Source organism: Varanus komodoensis, unplaced genomic scaffold (assembly GCF_004798865.1).
Source record: "Varanus komodoensis strain SLA01 unplaced genomic scaffold, ASM479886v1 scaffold6_2, whole genome shotgun sequence".
Lineage (NCBI taxonomy): Eukaryota > Metazoa > Chordata > Lepidosauria > Squamata > Varanidae > Varanus > Varanus komodoensis.
Genome location: NW_025336346.1, coordinates 9257141 through 9272842, shown reverse-complemented (window position 1 = coordinate 9272842; position 15702 = coordinate 9257141). Strand labels below are relative to the sequence as shown.

Sequence of the window (15702 nt, the reverse complement as noted above, 5' to 3'; positions counted from 1 at the left end):
AATCCAGGCATTTGTGACACATTACCATAAAAATCAACAGTTTAGTGACTGTGATTTGCGTTGACATTGACAAACATGGTTTCCCCACAGGAGTGGAATAATATGTATGAACTGATAAACAAAATTGCAGCTGTTATCTTTACTAATCTAATGGAAGCCATAGGAAAAAGATAAAATCAGCACATAATTACTAATTAGAAATGTAAGTTTTCATCAGCTACTTTTTATCTTTATTTTGCATTCTAGCACTGTGTAAATTAAATTTGCTCTTGAAGTGTGCCTAAGTAATTTAATAATAATTAAACATGTGCTGTGACGCACCACACCTGAATTCTTAATGTAGATTTGTACTCTACACATGAATTCATAATGTACAGCTGAAATTCATTTTTATTTTCCCTCTAAGACAGTGGAATATACTGGGAAAAGGGGACTAATATTGAGTTTTCTCCACAAATGTGTATTTTACAGAATAACAAGCAGACCCATGAACAGACTTTAGATTTTCCAACTATTTCTTCAGTATTTTGAAATGCTGAATGGTTTTTACAGATGGTGCATGCAGGAACCATACAAATGTGTTCATTACTGCCTTTCACTTGGCTTGCCAGTATCAATTTACAGTCATAAAACAATTGCTGCACTTTACATTATAATTAAATCAACCATATTATTTTTATTGGATATGAAATGAAATTGTTGCTTTAACTAAATTTTAACAAAACCTTGCTAGTAACAAAAGTAACACCACCAATGTACATCCATTAATCATAGGCTGCTCCAGTTGAGATATGTTTAAAACATTTTCTTAATTAGTATTTGTTGTTGTTTACCATATTTTTCAGTCTATAAGACACCCCCATGTATAGGACGCCCCCCACTTTTCCTACCCATCTCCAGTGAGCAAGCTGCTGCCATTCCCCCCCCCCCCTCCTTCCCCCCCCCCCTGCCCCCCCCCCCCCCTCCCCCTGCCCTGCTTCCCCCCCCCCCCGTGCATACTTGCCTGAGGCTCCCCCACTTGCCAGTCTCCCTCCCCCAGCCCGCCTGCGGCTCCCTGTGTATAAGACACACCTCCATTTTTAAGTAAATGTTTTTTTAAAAAAGTAGCATCTTATACACAGAAAAATACGGTATTTCATTTCTGTACCACCCAATACCTGGGAGTTTTACAGCAGTTCTAATCCATTAGTGCAATCAGCACTTTCCATGAGTGCATGTACAGCTACCTTTAAAGAGATGTTATTACATTCTGCATTCATCCTCTTTGATAATACCTGAAGACAGAGCTGGTGCAAGAATCCAGCCCATCCAAGAATGGTAGACTTCAGCAGAGTACTCTGATGGGATTCCCACAACCACTTCCCATTACTGTTGCCTCCTGCAACCACTAAAGCTTGTTCCTGGGATGCAAAAGTTGCCTGAATACTTCCTGTCACACTGCCATCACCAAAACCGGCCTGTTGGATGTTCAAGCCAACCCCTCCTCAACAGGCTGCCAGAACTAGCCAGCATTCTGCGTCTCTTTTCACCTGGCCAAGGGGTAGTGACAGCTGTGGCAACTGCAACGTCTTCCTCACCCTGCCCACCTTTTCACTGGCAGAGTGACAGAGGACGTGACTAGCCAGGGCTGTAGGGCATGTGGTGCAGGATTTATTTTTAAAAAGTCACATTCTGAGGAGGAGCGCCAGCGTGCCCCTATATGCTGTTGCCTGCTTGTGGGAGCATGGCAAACGAGGGCACAAGACAGACAAAAACTGGCCTGCATGGGCCCATGCTGCCTATGAGCCCCAAAGGCAGCATTTGGTTGGTTCGGGTGGCGGCTACCCAGAATGCAACTTTAAGATGGGCTCAATGCTGATGCTTCCCTTTGCCAGCTGGATATGCAAGTGAAGAGGAGAACAGCCCCTACTGTGAGAAGCACCTGGTGCAGATGGGGGCTTCCAACCCTCTTGGCTTTCAGCAGCCGCCTTTCTATGCCAAGCCCAGAAGAGGCCCAGTACTAACAGGTTAGTACAGTCAAATCCATTCATGTTTGAAACTCTTCCTCTAGTCCTCTTGTCCATCACCTAGTGATGCCAGTATGTTCAGTCTTCCTCTACTCATCACTTTCTAGCTTTTATACTCAACCAAGCTATCAATCACTTTATTTTGGTTTACAGGCCATAACAAATATATAAATTGCACATATGTATGGATATTACTTGACTAAAACTACAAGCAAAGTGAAAAACAATTGTATATACATCAAATACATATTCTAAAAGTGTAGAATACATAAATAATCATAAATAAGTTAAACCTTAGTTCATCTCTCAATAAAATACCCCCTTATTTCTCATTTATTTATTTAAAGTTTTTATATGCTGTCCCATTACTAAAAGTCTCTAGACAACTAACAAAAACACATAAGAGTCTAGTTTTAATGCCTATTTTAGAGATTTGCCTAAATCCAGTGTAACTCCAGGTTTATCAGCTAACAGTGGAACAGAAATGTAAAACTTATCAGTATTTCCCAGACAGAGGAAAAGATTGAGGAAATGAAAAGGACCTCTGATTTTTGAAATTTGCAACCCATTTTCACAGGGACAGAATCTCAGATGTTGAGCAAGACCCTCAAAGCACCTTTCCAGCCTTATGGATGGGAAGACATTTAGTCTAGCCAATGTAAACGCTTGCCTATATCTGGAAATATGTCAAGAGTCAGTATAGCAAAATGGTGGATACTGCCGACTGAAAGTTACACTGAGTAGTTGAACACCTTCCCTTCGCTGTCTTCTAGAGGTTCTACAGTTCTAGATCCAGCAGCATGTTTGTACAACCAATTGCTTTTTTCAATTAAATGGTAGGTGGTACAATAGGCCATATCACATAATAAATCTTAACCATGGCATGCTTCTCAGTCATGACTAATGATAATAAACAAGCTCTGTTAGACTATTTTAATATTATATTGCTATCTAAAAAGAACTGGAGATCTTGAAAGTTTGCCCACAATTGGTGAGTATTTGGCTTGGCCACTGATTTGAGAAATAATTGGGCTGACATGAGGTGAATGTAGCGATACAAAATGCGATAATACTGGTGTCAGGTATTTAGAACGATTACCCATGGGGGGTGGGATGGGGGGGAGGTCTTTTAATTTTAGCCAGAGATTCCAGTGACAAAAATAAAAGCAATTAGACACATCTCGATGACCCTTTAGCACTTTCCTTTTTAAACAGTGCATTTCATCACAGTCATTCTGCTGCCTGTCTTTAGAAATCCTTCTTTGATCCTTTTTGCTCTGAACATGAGGTAATTTTGCTTGCATGATTTGATCTGCACATGCACTAATGCTAATATGCAACCAGCAAAATATTAATGTACATTATTAAAATTGTTCAAATGTAGGTGATATGGTATTATTTCAAGGGAGTTGCGGCAAGAATTAATTTTAAATTCAGTGTTTCCAACAGTAAAGTATTTGCTGCATATTAGAATAAGAAGGCAATCCTATGCATGTTTTGACAGGAAAAGATCTCAGCCTTCTCCATGTTGATGGGAATTGTAAAATATTTTACTAAAAAATGTATAGGATTGTCTGTTAACAAGATCATGTTAAGGCAGCCTTTCCCAACCTGGTGTTGGACTGCAACAGGCCAGTCGCCACAACTGATTGTGATGATGGGGTCTGCAGCCTAATTTTCTGGACATCACCATATCGGGAAGACCGATTAAGGCTGCTCTGTTGGTGTCCCTGCTTGCCAGGTGACTTACAGACCTCTAAACCAAATCCCAATAAGGTTCAGCAAGGTGGAGATTCATTTTAGTTTCCTTTATTCAGCTGAGCAAAGGCACTGGGCAGGCAGCAACACACCCAAATTCCTGCTTTTCTCTCTCTTTTTCACTCAGTCTCGCCCCCATTGTTCCCTTATCCAATCCCCCCTCAGGGTCTGCCTGACCCTTCAACCAATCCCCCTGCGGGGCCTGCATGGGGCCTGCATGTCCACTGCATGCCTGGCCTGCGAAGGCCCTTTCTCTGCATCCAGGTGGAGCGTGATCACTGCGTGCCAGTCCTTGCGTGGGGGGCCTTCTCTCACTCACTGCGCTTATCAACATTGCTTTGCCTTCTCCCTTTTCCTCTCCAAAGCAAGCAGTTATACAGAAAGCAAATGGCGTTCGTTAGGCTAAAAGCAAATAACATTAGTTAAACTAATCAGGCTCCTTCATTTCCTCCCTTTTCATTTGTGCAACCCTGGAGGTGGCCTCCATGGGTTGTCATTGAAGCAAGGAAGAACATTCCCTTGGGACAGATCTGAGTACCAGGGTTTTTGCCAGAGCATCAGGTTTCTTTGGGTTGGTTGTGACCACCATCATACCTTCAATAGTGCGAGTTACTATAGGCTGAATTATGGGAATTAGGCAAGGAAGGAGCATAAGTCCACCAAAGGCACAAATCAGCATAAACAGAACTCGTTTCCAATCTCGGAACAGCCCTCCAAAGATTCCAGGCTGTACCAAGTAGCACTTACTAGCCCCATTCGTGTGAATAATGCATAGCAGTCAGCATCCACATGTGGCTGCCCATCCAACTGCAGGCTACGGCCTTTCCAGTTTAGCAGAAACAAAACCACATGCTAGCTACTGCCCCAAATTCTCTCTCTCACACACACAGGGAACCTATTCCAATTGGCTGTAAGGATGTTGCTAGTCCACCATCATCACCCCAACCGGTAGAGTGCTTTCAGTGGCCCTTACCTGTAGTGGCTTCACATGGAAATTGTTTTCCCTAGGGACCTGTGGAATTTTTTTTTTAACAAATATGATTTATTTTCTTTTACTCTCCTTTAGCTGATCTGGGACAGCTTGTGCCTGCCCTCGTGTAATCTGCACGTCTGTTTTACCTGGTCCTTGGTGTGAATCCAGACATATAACATGTTCTAGGTGTAAGAAATCCATGCTGGGTTTGCACCAATGCTACTAAAGCATAAACATTCTGTTACACAACGAGGCAGTATTCTCAAACAGAAAACAGAGAAATTAGGAAATCCACTGTTTCCTTCCTACAAGGACAGATGGTATAGAAGGGACTAACAAAATTAACAGAAGTACACAGACAGCCAGAATAATAACTTCAAGAAGCTCCCCCTTTTTCCTTCAGCATTATCATCTAGGCTACTTAGCATTAGGCGAATGTTAGCCTCTTTGGTCTAATCTTCAAGCCAGAACCCGATCCTAGTCCCCGATAGGCTGCATTTCTTCAGGGCTCTTCTTCCTTGCCCCCTCCAGTTGTGGGCCCTTGGCCGACCCTGATGTCAGCTTCTTCTCGTCCTGGTCTGTTACGCCACTGGTCCTCCCTTGAAGGGTTGGTGTTTGAACAAGAACTTCAGGTTCTCCACAGGCTCCATGGTCCTTTGGTCTCCTTGTGGTTTTGGAACTTTCCTCAGCCTGGTGCAACGTTCCCATGTAGGCAGTCCCGCTGATCTCACTGCTGTGTAGCAAGGGGCACCTAGGCGTGGTCCTCCCATGGCATCAGTGGCCTTCAGGCAGTCCAGTCTCAGGTGAGTCAGCTGATGTAAGCAAGCAGTCCCCCTTCCCTTGTGTCATGGCAAGCCATAGGCAGCAACCAGCCAGTTGCCACAGCTTCACACACTGCAGGCAGGCAGGCAAATAGGCATGACTGCTTTGGCCTTGCAGAACAGCCAGCATGGTCACTCTGGGCTCAGAGAAGGAGCAGTGCTGGCCAGCTAGTCGTTCTTGTGCGGTTTGCATCTTATGTGTGGTGACCCAATGAAATCCAGCAGATGTGCACCGGTCTGTGACTTCAGTGGCAATTAAAAGGTTGTTCATATACTGTAGTAAGAACAGCTTTGAAGTATCTGGTCCATCTAGGCAAGTCCCTAACCAATGTTTGAGAGAAAGGTGGGTGAATTCCCTCCTTCCCTGAGCAAGGGTGGGTAGACACAGCTGGCTTTTCCTTCCAGGGCTGTAGAGAAGTTGTAGGCAGTGGCAGAGAGATCCACATCAGTTTGGAGAGAAACCTCAAGATGTAAAGTCTATGTCTTTTTTTTTTTTTTGAGTCTCTTTAGCACAGTCTCAAGAAGAAAATGTTTTTGGTTGTTGACACCAATCCAGCCAATGCCAAAATGCACACAAAGAAACCCTTTGCTGAACTTGTGTTGCACAAACTTATTGCTTACCTAACCTGAAGAAAAATGTGCTTTCAGATTGACTTGCCAATGAGAACATGGTTTTTCACAATTTCTTATTATAGAGATGGTCCTCTCCCACATAGAAACAAAGTGAGTCAGAAAGGGGCCCTCCCCTGGTCATCTAGTCTGACCCTGTCTCAGCCAACTCTGATCCTATAATCCACAACAAGTGGTTGTCCAAACTTCTTCACTGATGGGCCTTAACCACCTCCCATGAAACTCATCCCATTTTCTGGGGGTCCTGACCCTCAGAAATTATCTTCTAACACTTAACCTGAAACCTAGTTCCTGGAATTTTGTTTTATTCGAATACATTCTGCCCTTCTGGCATTAGTCCAATTGGTGCTTTGAAACAAACTTATCACCTTTTCAGAATCCTCTGGAAAAACTAGGATTCTGATCCTTTTAATTATACAATTCAGAGGTAGCAAATGGTTGTTAAACACAAAAACATAAACACAAACTGAGGCAGAACCTGTCACAGTGGCATCTGCCCCCCCCCCTTTTTTTGCATCTGTTGCTTCAGTCTCTCCAGCCACTCAGATAGAGTATCATATTTCTTTTATTCCAAAGACAAAGTCTTATGTACATTAAGGGACTGAGGTACTGCCTCTTTGATTCCCTAGATCATGTAACTCTAATAACTCCCAACTCTCCCTTCTAGAAGCCAGCACAGAGCACCTCCTGCTCTGTTGAGATTTTCTCTGTTCCAAACATCTCTAGCTGCCTGTTAGCTCAAACTCAATTCTTCACCAGAAAACAAAATACAAGCAAGCAAGCAAACAGACAAACAAAAATAACTTGTAGTTCCTGCCTAAAAGGTTTCACCTCTGCTGCAGTCAGAGGGGACTCCACAGACCCAAATTCTCCCATTGCCAAAGTACCTGCCCAAAAGGGGCCATAATCCACATTGAACGTCATCATGTTGTTTTCCTGCCCACTTCCTGTTTCCTATTTCCTGCCCACTTCCATAGTCTGTCCAAATCCTTTTGGATCTGGAGTACCTGCTCCTCAGTTTCTCAACCAGGATATCATGGGACACTTTGTCAAAGGCCTTGCTGAAATCCAGGTATGCCACATCCACTGCATCCCCTCCATCTAGCCATCTCGAATTCCACAAGGTTTGTCCGGCAGGACCTGTTTTTGTGGAAACCATGTTGTGTGGTTTCCAGCCTCCCTTCCCTATCTAGCATCACTAGATCTCTCCGTATTGTGAGCCTTTCCACTGTTTTTTCCTACAATGGACGTAAGGCTAACAGGTCTGTAATTCCCCATGTCCCTTTTGCTACCCTTTTGTCTATTTCCCCCAGTACCCATTTCCTAGGGAGATTCCTCTTTCATCTAATCCCTCTAACCACCTCCTTTCGCATCCATGGCAGCGCTCTCCTCCGCCTCCCCACCTTACTATCTTACAATACTAGAGGTATGGTCAAGGCTTGCGCCTCCAAAACCTCCCTTTTCAGTGCCATCCACCCCTCCTCAACTCACTTACCTTCCAGTAACCCATCCCAGGAGACTTTCCCCAGTCTGGCCTTCAGTTGGCTAAAGTTGGCCCTCTTGAAGTCCCAGCTTCTAGTGCTCGACCTGCTGCACGTCCCCAGTCCCCTGATCTGAAAGCAAAGGATGGAGTGATGACTCGCATCCAGAGCTCCCCTAATCTGTACTCCATCTATCAGCTCCTCTCTATTAGTCTTTCCCTTCCTGTCCTTTCTAAAAAGATGATACCCCTCTATGTTCACATTCCAGTCTTGCCTTTCATCCCACCAAGTTTCTGTGATTCCCACCAGGTCATACCCTCCTATTCCCAGGAGAGCTTCAAGCTCTTCCTGCTTATTGCTCCTTAGCATTAGTGTACATGCACCTCAACTCCTTCCCACTGCTTCCTTTCTTTGGCGTCCCCAGCCTCCTCCTTTCTCCCATCCTCCCTGATACCGGCCCCTCTCTGTAGGAGTCCTGTCAGTCCCTGCAGTGCCTCTAAAACTCTGCTCCCAGAGCCCTGATCCTCTCCCCACACTTGTCCAGTGCAGACACATACATAGAGACAAAATGCACCAACCCATAGTGAGTACAAACAAACCTGAACTCACATACATTTCAACAAATAATCAATGCTTGAGCACTTAGATGAACATGCTTATGTTCATAAAAAGATTTTTTTCTTCCTTAAAAGAACCTCCCCTAGCTCCTCTTCACTGTGGATGCTTAAGCGTCTTTGTTTTAACCCATGCCTTCCCAGGCAGAATTTTTTCTCTGAGGCAATACAAGCTTTGAACACTCACAGAACCTCAAATGCCTTGCCTCAGTTATAGAACCTCTTTTATATATATTTAGACATCAAGATATCTTTTGAGAACTAATGAAAGCCCACCCTCAATCTGTGGCTGAAAACAGAGCTGCTCCAACCTCCCAAAGTGCTCTGAACTCTGCACATGCTCAGAGGCTTTGTGTGTGCTGCTTCTGCAGTACTCACAAAGTGGTGGTACCTTCTTGCCAGAGCATCCGCCCTTTTCTTGGCTCTGTGGAATAGCCAAGCCCATAGAGTCCAGAAATCCAAATTTTCCAGCACAAATTCCCCTGAATTCAGTTGGTCAGACCAAACCCAGAGAAGAGGCTGCAGTTACTGTCTCTTTAAATAATGGGAGTGCTCTCAGCAAGACCATCCCTCTCTTGTTCATTTGTTTTTTTTTTCTTTTCTTTTCCCCAAAAGTTCACTTTTCTTCCCCCCCTTTTTTTTGAAAAAGTACCAAATCACCATTTACTAAAACTCTTAAAATTCTTACTCACACCAAGCACCCCTTGAATCAAGGAATTCCTGTCAAATGCACACTCTCATTCTCACATGGCACACACAAAATCCAGAAAAAATCTTTACTGCTCAGGCTAATTGCTAAACACAACCATTCAAATTTCCAAGACTTTACCAGCAAATTTTCAACTGTATACATACATACATACATACATACATACATATATGTATTTCCATCTTTCATCTGCCAATCAGCACCCCCCCCGGGATTTCAAATGCAATTATTCAATCTAACAAGAAGGACATTTTTTTCCTACCTAGGAGGGCTGTAAGGCAGATGGAAGAGGCTGGAAAACTTGCAAGACATTAAAACAGTGTTCCCAGTTTCTGACAAGCAAAAGACATGAAGAAGGGGAGAGCACAAAAGTTGGCTTGAAACTTCCAGAGCACATGGTGGGGTGGGGTATATGGGGGATTTTTTTTTCCCAACAAACTGTTCTGGTTACCCATTCCAGGGACAGCCAAACGAGTTTCTTGCCTCTAAAAACACCATAGAGTCAGGGCCGGCCTATGCCCCTCGTTGAAATGGTTGTCCTGAACCTGAACCTGATATTCCCCAGATTGAGCATAACATAAGACATGCACAGAACCCCCCACCCTTTTCTTTCCTCAGAACCAGATTTCCAGAACCAGATTTCCCAGCCAGATATACTCACGCCAGCGCGCCAAAAAGCCTCAAATGTAACCATAAGTCCCTCTGAATCTCCAAAGGCGTTGGGATTGAACTGACCGTGTCTGCCGCAGCCGCCCCTCCCGCCAGGCCTCCCAACCAAAGGAACGTGGGAGCGCGCTTTGAGGCCTCCGAGGGGCATCTGCGGTTTCCAGCCGTAGTTCGTCCGAAGGCCAAGTCCCCGAAAGAGGGGCTCTTTCTCTGGCAGGGCAACACAGCCCTCGAGCCCCACGTTGTGCGCCAGAAAATGTTGGTGTCCCTGCTAGCCAGGTGACTTACAGACCCCTAAACCAAATCCCAATAAGGTTCAGCAAGGTGGAGATTCGTTTTAGTTTCCTTTATTCAGCTGAGCAAAGGCACCGGCTGACTGCTCCCACACACAGGCAGGCAGCAACACACACACAATCCTGCTTTTCTCTCTCTTTTTCACTCAATCTCGCCCCCATTGTTCCCTTATCCAATCCCCCCTCAGGGTCTGCCTGACCCTTCAACCAATCCCCCTGCGGGGCCTGCATGGGGCCTGCATGTCCACTGCATGCCCGGCCTGCGAAGGCCCCTTCTCTGCATCCAGGTGGAGCGTGATCACTGCATGCCAGTCCTTGCGTGGGGGGCCTTCTCTCACTCACTGCGCTTATCAACATTGCTTTGCCTTCTCCCTTTTCCTCTCCAAAGCAAGCAGTTATACAGAAAGCAAATGGCGTTCGTTAGGCTAAAAGCAAATAACATTAGTTAAACTAATCAGGCCCCTTCAGCTCAGTCCAGTGTATGGATGAATTCATGAGTGTGTGCGTATAACGCACAACACGCACATATACAAGCACACCAGGTAAAAATAAGCTTGCTTCTTCTAAAAGCGTGTAGTGAAAAATGTATAATCTATCACAATGGGCGATCACTATAAAGTGGCTGGAAAAAGTAAGAAGCACTTCAGCACTGACTTGCTTTTAAACTGCCCTGTCCTTGTTCATCTAAGGATAACTGCTGACAGAAAGGTCTTCGATCCTTCACTGTTTGCTGATGTATCAGGTGTCACTGAAAAAAGAATCAATTAAACCGCTAGCCTTGGGCTTCAGCAAACCCGATAAATAAACAAACAGCAAACACACAAACGTGCTGCTGGAAAAGAAGTCACAAGTATGACTCTGAAAGCAGAAAGGAATCTCCAAATTCACAAGGGAGCTGAAATACACAGAACACAGCTACGCCACTACAGTGCTCTGCAAATAGGTGCTGAGGCTCAGCCCAGTCTCTTTCTCCATCGCTGCACTCCAGCAGCAGCACCATCAAAGGCAGAAACACAAGGAGCAGCAAGAAATAAGCAATCACTTTTACCAACATCCTACTTCAGCACAGGCAGAGAATAGAACAAAAATCCACATTGTATCATCCACTCACGCCTGATAAAAGCAAGGCAATTAAATCTGTCATGTTTTGAAATAGCCTATCTTCTGCAGAGAGCCACTGTATAAAAGCTCTCCTTATTGAGCTCATTCTGCAGGAATAGCTACCTCAAGGACATCGTGGAGCCACCAGAATGACGAGAGCTAAGAATGGTATGTCCACTCGTTCACCACAGTAATTCCTGTGGTCAGGTTTGGGCGGCAATTTTTCTGAACCCATGTAAATAACCGGCAGTGCAATTCTATACTTCCCCCAAAAGCAAACCTCACTGAGTTTAGTGGAACTTGCTCATACTGTGTACAGGATTGCAGGAAAGGATGCCCAGGTAGACCGCTGACCCTTTCCTGCTTTCATGGAGAATACGACAGGAGCATAACTCAAGGTTAAGCTCATGTGCTCAGGAAGAAGGTGCTAGGAGGGGAGAGACATTCAAAGTAATGGAAAGGATCTCACAAAGGAGAGCTCGGTGCAAACTACATTTAACATGGGCACATATCTTTCAGTTGCTCCTTTGCAGAGAACTTCAGGTTTCAAAGTATCCTAGCAATTTCTTTTCCTGAATCAGACATGAGGATGTTGAACATCTGTAGAGTACCAAGTTGGAGAAGGCTACCTTAAGTATTAGTAGCAGCTTGGATTGTTAACTCCCAGTAAGATGCAAAACTCTGTTCAAAGATGTGTTTGAATGTTTATGAAATAATAAACATTATTTATTATTATATATGGCCAAGAATGTCTAGGATATTTCCAGCAGTAATGAATATCTTATGGAGGTTTAATGCTAGGAGTATTTTGCCCATCTAGGGTTGTATTGTATTCTAGAAAAGGAAAATTGGAAGAATAGAAGGAACAACATCACAGAAATTGCAGGCTATGAGCTACAATTAACCCCAACATCTGTTCTCCTGAGTGCTATCAAGGATCAGTTCCCTAGTGATTTAGTGAAGATGTTAACTGCTACAAGAATCTGCTTAGCTAGTGTTTGACGAACAGCATATATACAGTGAAAAAAGAAGATTTGGAGTATTAGGACAATAAATAAAATAACAAGTTAAATGTTGCTGTGGAAAAGTGAACTCTGATCAGACTATCCAAAGAAGCAGGATCAAGCTATTGTAGCACTATAATTGGTTTGAATGATTACATTGTGCAGCAAAATAAAAATTATATTATAAAAAAGAATCCAGATCCTCTGAAAAAATAATAACCTTTGCAATGGCTACTTATTACAACCACAGCTAACTTTTATATGTTCCTTTTCCTAAGCTAGAGTCAGACATGGGTATTTACAGACACTGATGTAGAAAAGAAATTGAAGAGAATCTGGAGCTGGGGTTTGGGAACTATACCAAGTTAAGTGTGTGTGTGTGTGTGTAGCTAAACATACTTTTAGCTCTTACCTGCTAAAATCAGTTTATAATGCTTAACTTTTGCTATGCATTTTGCGTTCTTTTTCATCCTAGACAATAGTGGCACACATTAACAAACCAGAATGCGATGAGTGTTTCAATGAGCACGGGTGAGTACTGAAAGAAAAATTCCTCAATCTAACCTAATTTGCACCTCCCTGACTGACTAAAGTGAACTGAAGCACAGTTTGAGGTACCACAGAATAAAACAAATATACATATATGTTGAAAATATGTGAAAAAGATTCATACATTTCTAAAATATATTTGAAAAAAAGAACACAAAATATAAATGTTTTAAAATAATGTGCACAAAAATATGTAGAAACTTCTCTGTCTGAGGAGGGGGAGAAACAGCTCCAAGGGAACTGGGGCAGAGTAAGGTTGGCTGTGGAAAAGAAAGAACCTCAGTGAGATCAAGTTTGAAAAATGTACCCATCCCTACACAATACACAAGCGGCACAGGGATGGCGAAGGGGACTCATATGTGTAAAAATATGCAACATAAAATACTAAAAGTTTAGATCATTAGTATTGGACAATTACAGCCACATACATTGTACTCAAATAGGCACCACCATGCCTGCAACAATTACTTTAAGGCAAGCACATAGGGGCATGATTTAACTCAATGGGACTTACTTTTAAGGCAGACTTTTCTGCCTTGCTTACTGTGCCGAGCAGGCTTTTCTAACAATGGGTAACAACATAGTTAGCATCCTAAGCATAATCGCTTGATTTCTCTCACTGTAGGCATGATGGAGCATTACTTAAAATTTTCAGTCAGAATATGGAGAATCAAACATTTAAAACTATATTTTAGTGAGATAATGTATTAGAGGGGTGAAGAAAAGGCATGGGCAGTTCTTATGTTGAAAGTTCTTTTTCACATTTCCCAGTCCGTGAGTTGTCAGTTGTGAAATGTGGCAGTTTCCCATGGGAAACAAACTATTATGTCCTGCAATAAGGACAAAAATGTACATGTTTGTAGCATTCAACCAAAACGTTTTGATAATATATATTCTAAGTCTTCCCCTTTTATAAGCAAGAGTTTAAAACAGGGAACCTGTTTATTTGCAAATACAGGGATCTGCAAAATATCACAGACTGTTACTCTACAGCTGTTCATTTGCTTAAGAAAATAAAATCTGAATCATCTCTCATTTAAGAGTTAATTATTAAGACTTTCCTAATGTTAAGGAACTTAACTGTTTCGGGGAGCAGGGCATTAGTGCACAAAAATAAACCTTGCCGTCTATATAAAGGGCTCAATATACTTTATAAGTATTTACACTTATATATTAGGCATGAGTTTATAGCATGCATGGATAGAGCCTTGAAAAATATAGTCAAGGCATTAAAATATGAAACAATGTTATTTACGCAGCATGTTTCATGAACATCTAATCTATGTGAGACAAACTGAGAAAAAACAGCTGCAAAATTAAACATATTTTACTTTTAAGCTATTTCCTTTTAAAATCACATTTTTTAAAAATCACAGTATTTTAAAATCACAACTGTACCACTGAAACTGACTCAGAAGAAAGTACAAAATGATTTTAATGCAGATCTTTCCATTACAAAATCTTGTAAAACTTCCAAAACTTCCTACAATCTCTAAAAGGAACATTATGTAACCATTACCACCAGCCAGCCAAATACTCATTACTCTTTCAAAAGGTCACTCTATGCTTTTAATACAGGAGTAACTAGTGGGATTACACCCCAGAAAGAAAGATGGTTTTCTACATCAGTGCTGCTTTTCTTGCCATGAGCACCTGTTCCTGTGCACTGGCTTGGAGACACAGTGGCACAAATACTTACTTGTGCCATGGTTAAAGCACAATACATTGGCCACCAAGCACAGCAGGGACCAGCCTGACCAGAGCACATACCAAGCAATGGCCCATTTCTTTCTCCCTTTCTTTTTCAGATGTTGCAGCTCTACGGCTGTGAAAGGTAAACCAGATGGTGCACAAGAAGCCAGCCAAGACCCTCTTCTGTCTCTGCTTAGCAGGACAACTGCCTTGGGCATCACTGCTGGGCTACATTAGGCAATGGCAGGTTTCAACTGCCAGCAAAGGAAACAAATTTCTATTCCTCTGCTCATGGCAGGCTTCTGTTTGTTTCTTCCACACCGGCATGATTTGCACAGTGTGCCAGTATGCAAACTCTGTTGCCTGACCTAGTGAACTGCTGTCTCAATGCCAGCAGAAATTGAACTAAACAGTAGAAAATTAAATGCAACAATGGCAAAGGCTGGGGGAATTAAAAGTAGCAAACTCACCATATCCCCTAGGATCCTCAACAAGGCAGCCAAGCAACTGATATGTATTAACAGTAACGGAAAACAGTTTTACCTTCATTTCCCTCTCCAGGTGGATGATAAAATGAGAGTCCAAGAGATATGATGGCTGCGATTTCCAAAATGATAAGAGTCACATCCTGTAATGCTTCCCAGACTAACTGTATGAAAGTTTTTGGCTTCTTCGGAGGTATAAAGTTTTTCCCATATATTAGCTTTCTTTTATCTAAGTCAGCAGCAGTGCCGGGCAATCCTATAAAAAAATGAAATATAAATAGTTTAATAGTGACTGACAAGTATCTTAACACCCATATCAAGTACAATGTCAAAGTACAACAATCTTTTTCAAATAATAATTTAGCATTTATAGCTAATGAGGTTTCCATTCTTATCATTTAAGTTTGGCAAGACTGGACCCAATATATTATTATTTCTAGAAAGGTTTAGGGGCCAATTCCCTTGGCAAGTATTTCTTGGATAGTACTTGACAAAAGAAACTCAGTTTGTTACATTGTAGAGAAAATTTACAGAAAATACTACACTATCCTTAACAAATAATCTTACTGCATATATTTCATGTTCTTAGGAAGACCTGAAAGAACAAAAGTGATTGATATGGCAGGAAAATAATTACTAAAAGTCTGCATAAATTCATGAACTGAAAAAAAAATACAGAAGTTCCTGCATGAGGCTCCAGAAAGAAAATTAGGAATGATAAATTGGCGTGTTTCTCCTTGGATACCACTCAATCCATGTGGTGGGTCTCCCACCAGTTTTTATTAAGCAGCATTTATGTTCAACCTCTTACTATTTTTACTTTCCAACCTGCATATTTCCCAGACCTAACAGTCCATTCAGCCTGGTATCCCACTTTCAGGAGCTGCCCATCCACACAGTTCTCAATTCCTTTTCTTGAC

At 42.5% G+C, this 15702-nt stretch overlaps 1 protein-coding gene across 8 annotated transcripts in view; it reads right to left on the bottom strand.

The window, feature by feature from the left end:
* The window catches only part of ATP2B2 (ATPase plasma membrane Ca2+ transporting 2), a 172210-nt gene that overhangs the window by 98382 nt on the left and 58126 nt on the right, over window positions 1-15702 (bottom strand). For all 8 annotated transcript variants that reach the window (XM_044451477.1, XM_044451476.1, XM_044451479.1 and 5 more), the window contains exon 2: window positions 14841-15038. In XM_044451477.1, the coding sequence (XP_044307412.1) occupies window positions 14841-15038 (198 nt within the window). The remainder of the gene's footprint in view (window positions 1-14840; window positions 15039-15702) is intronic.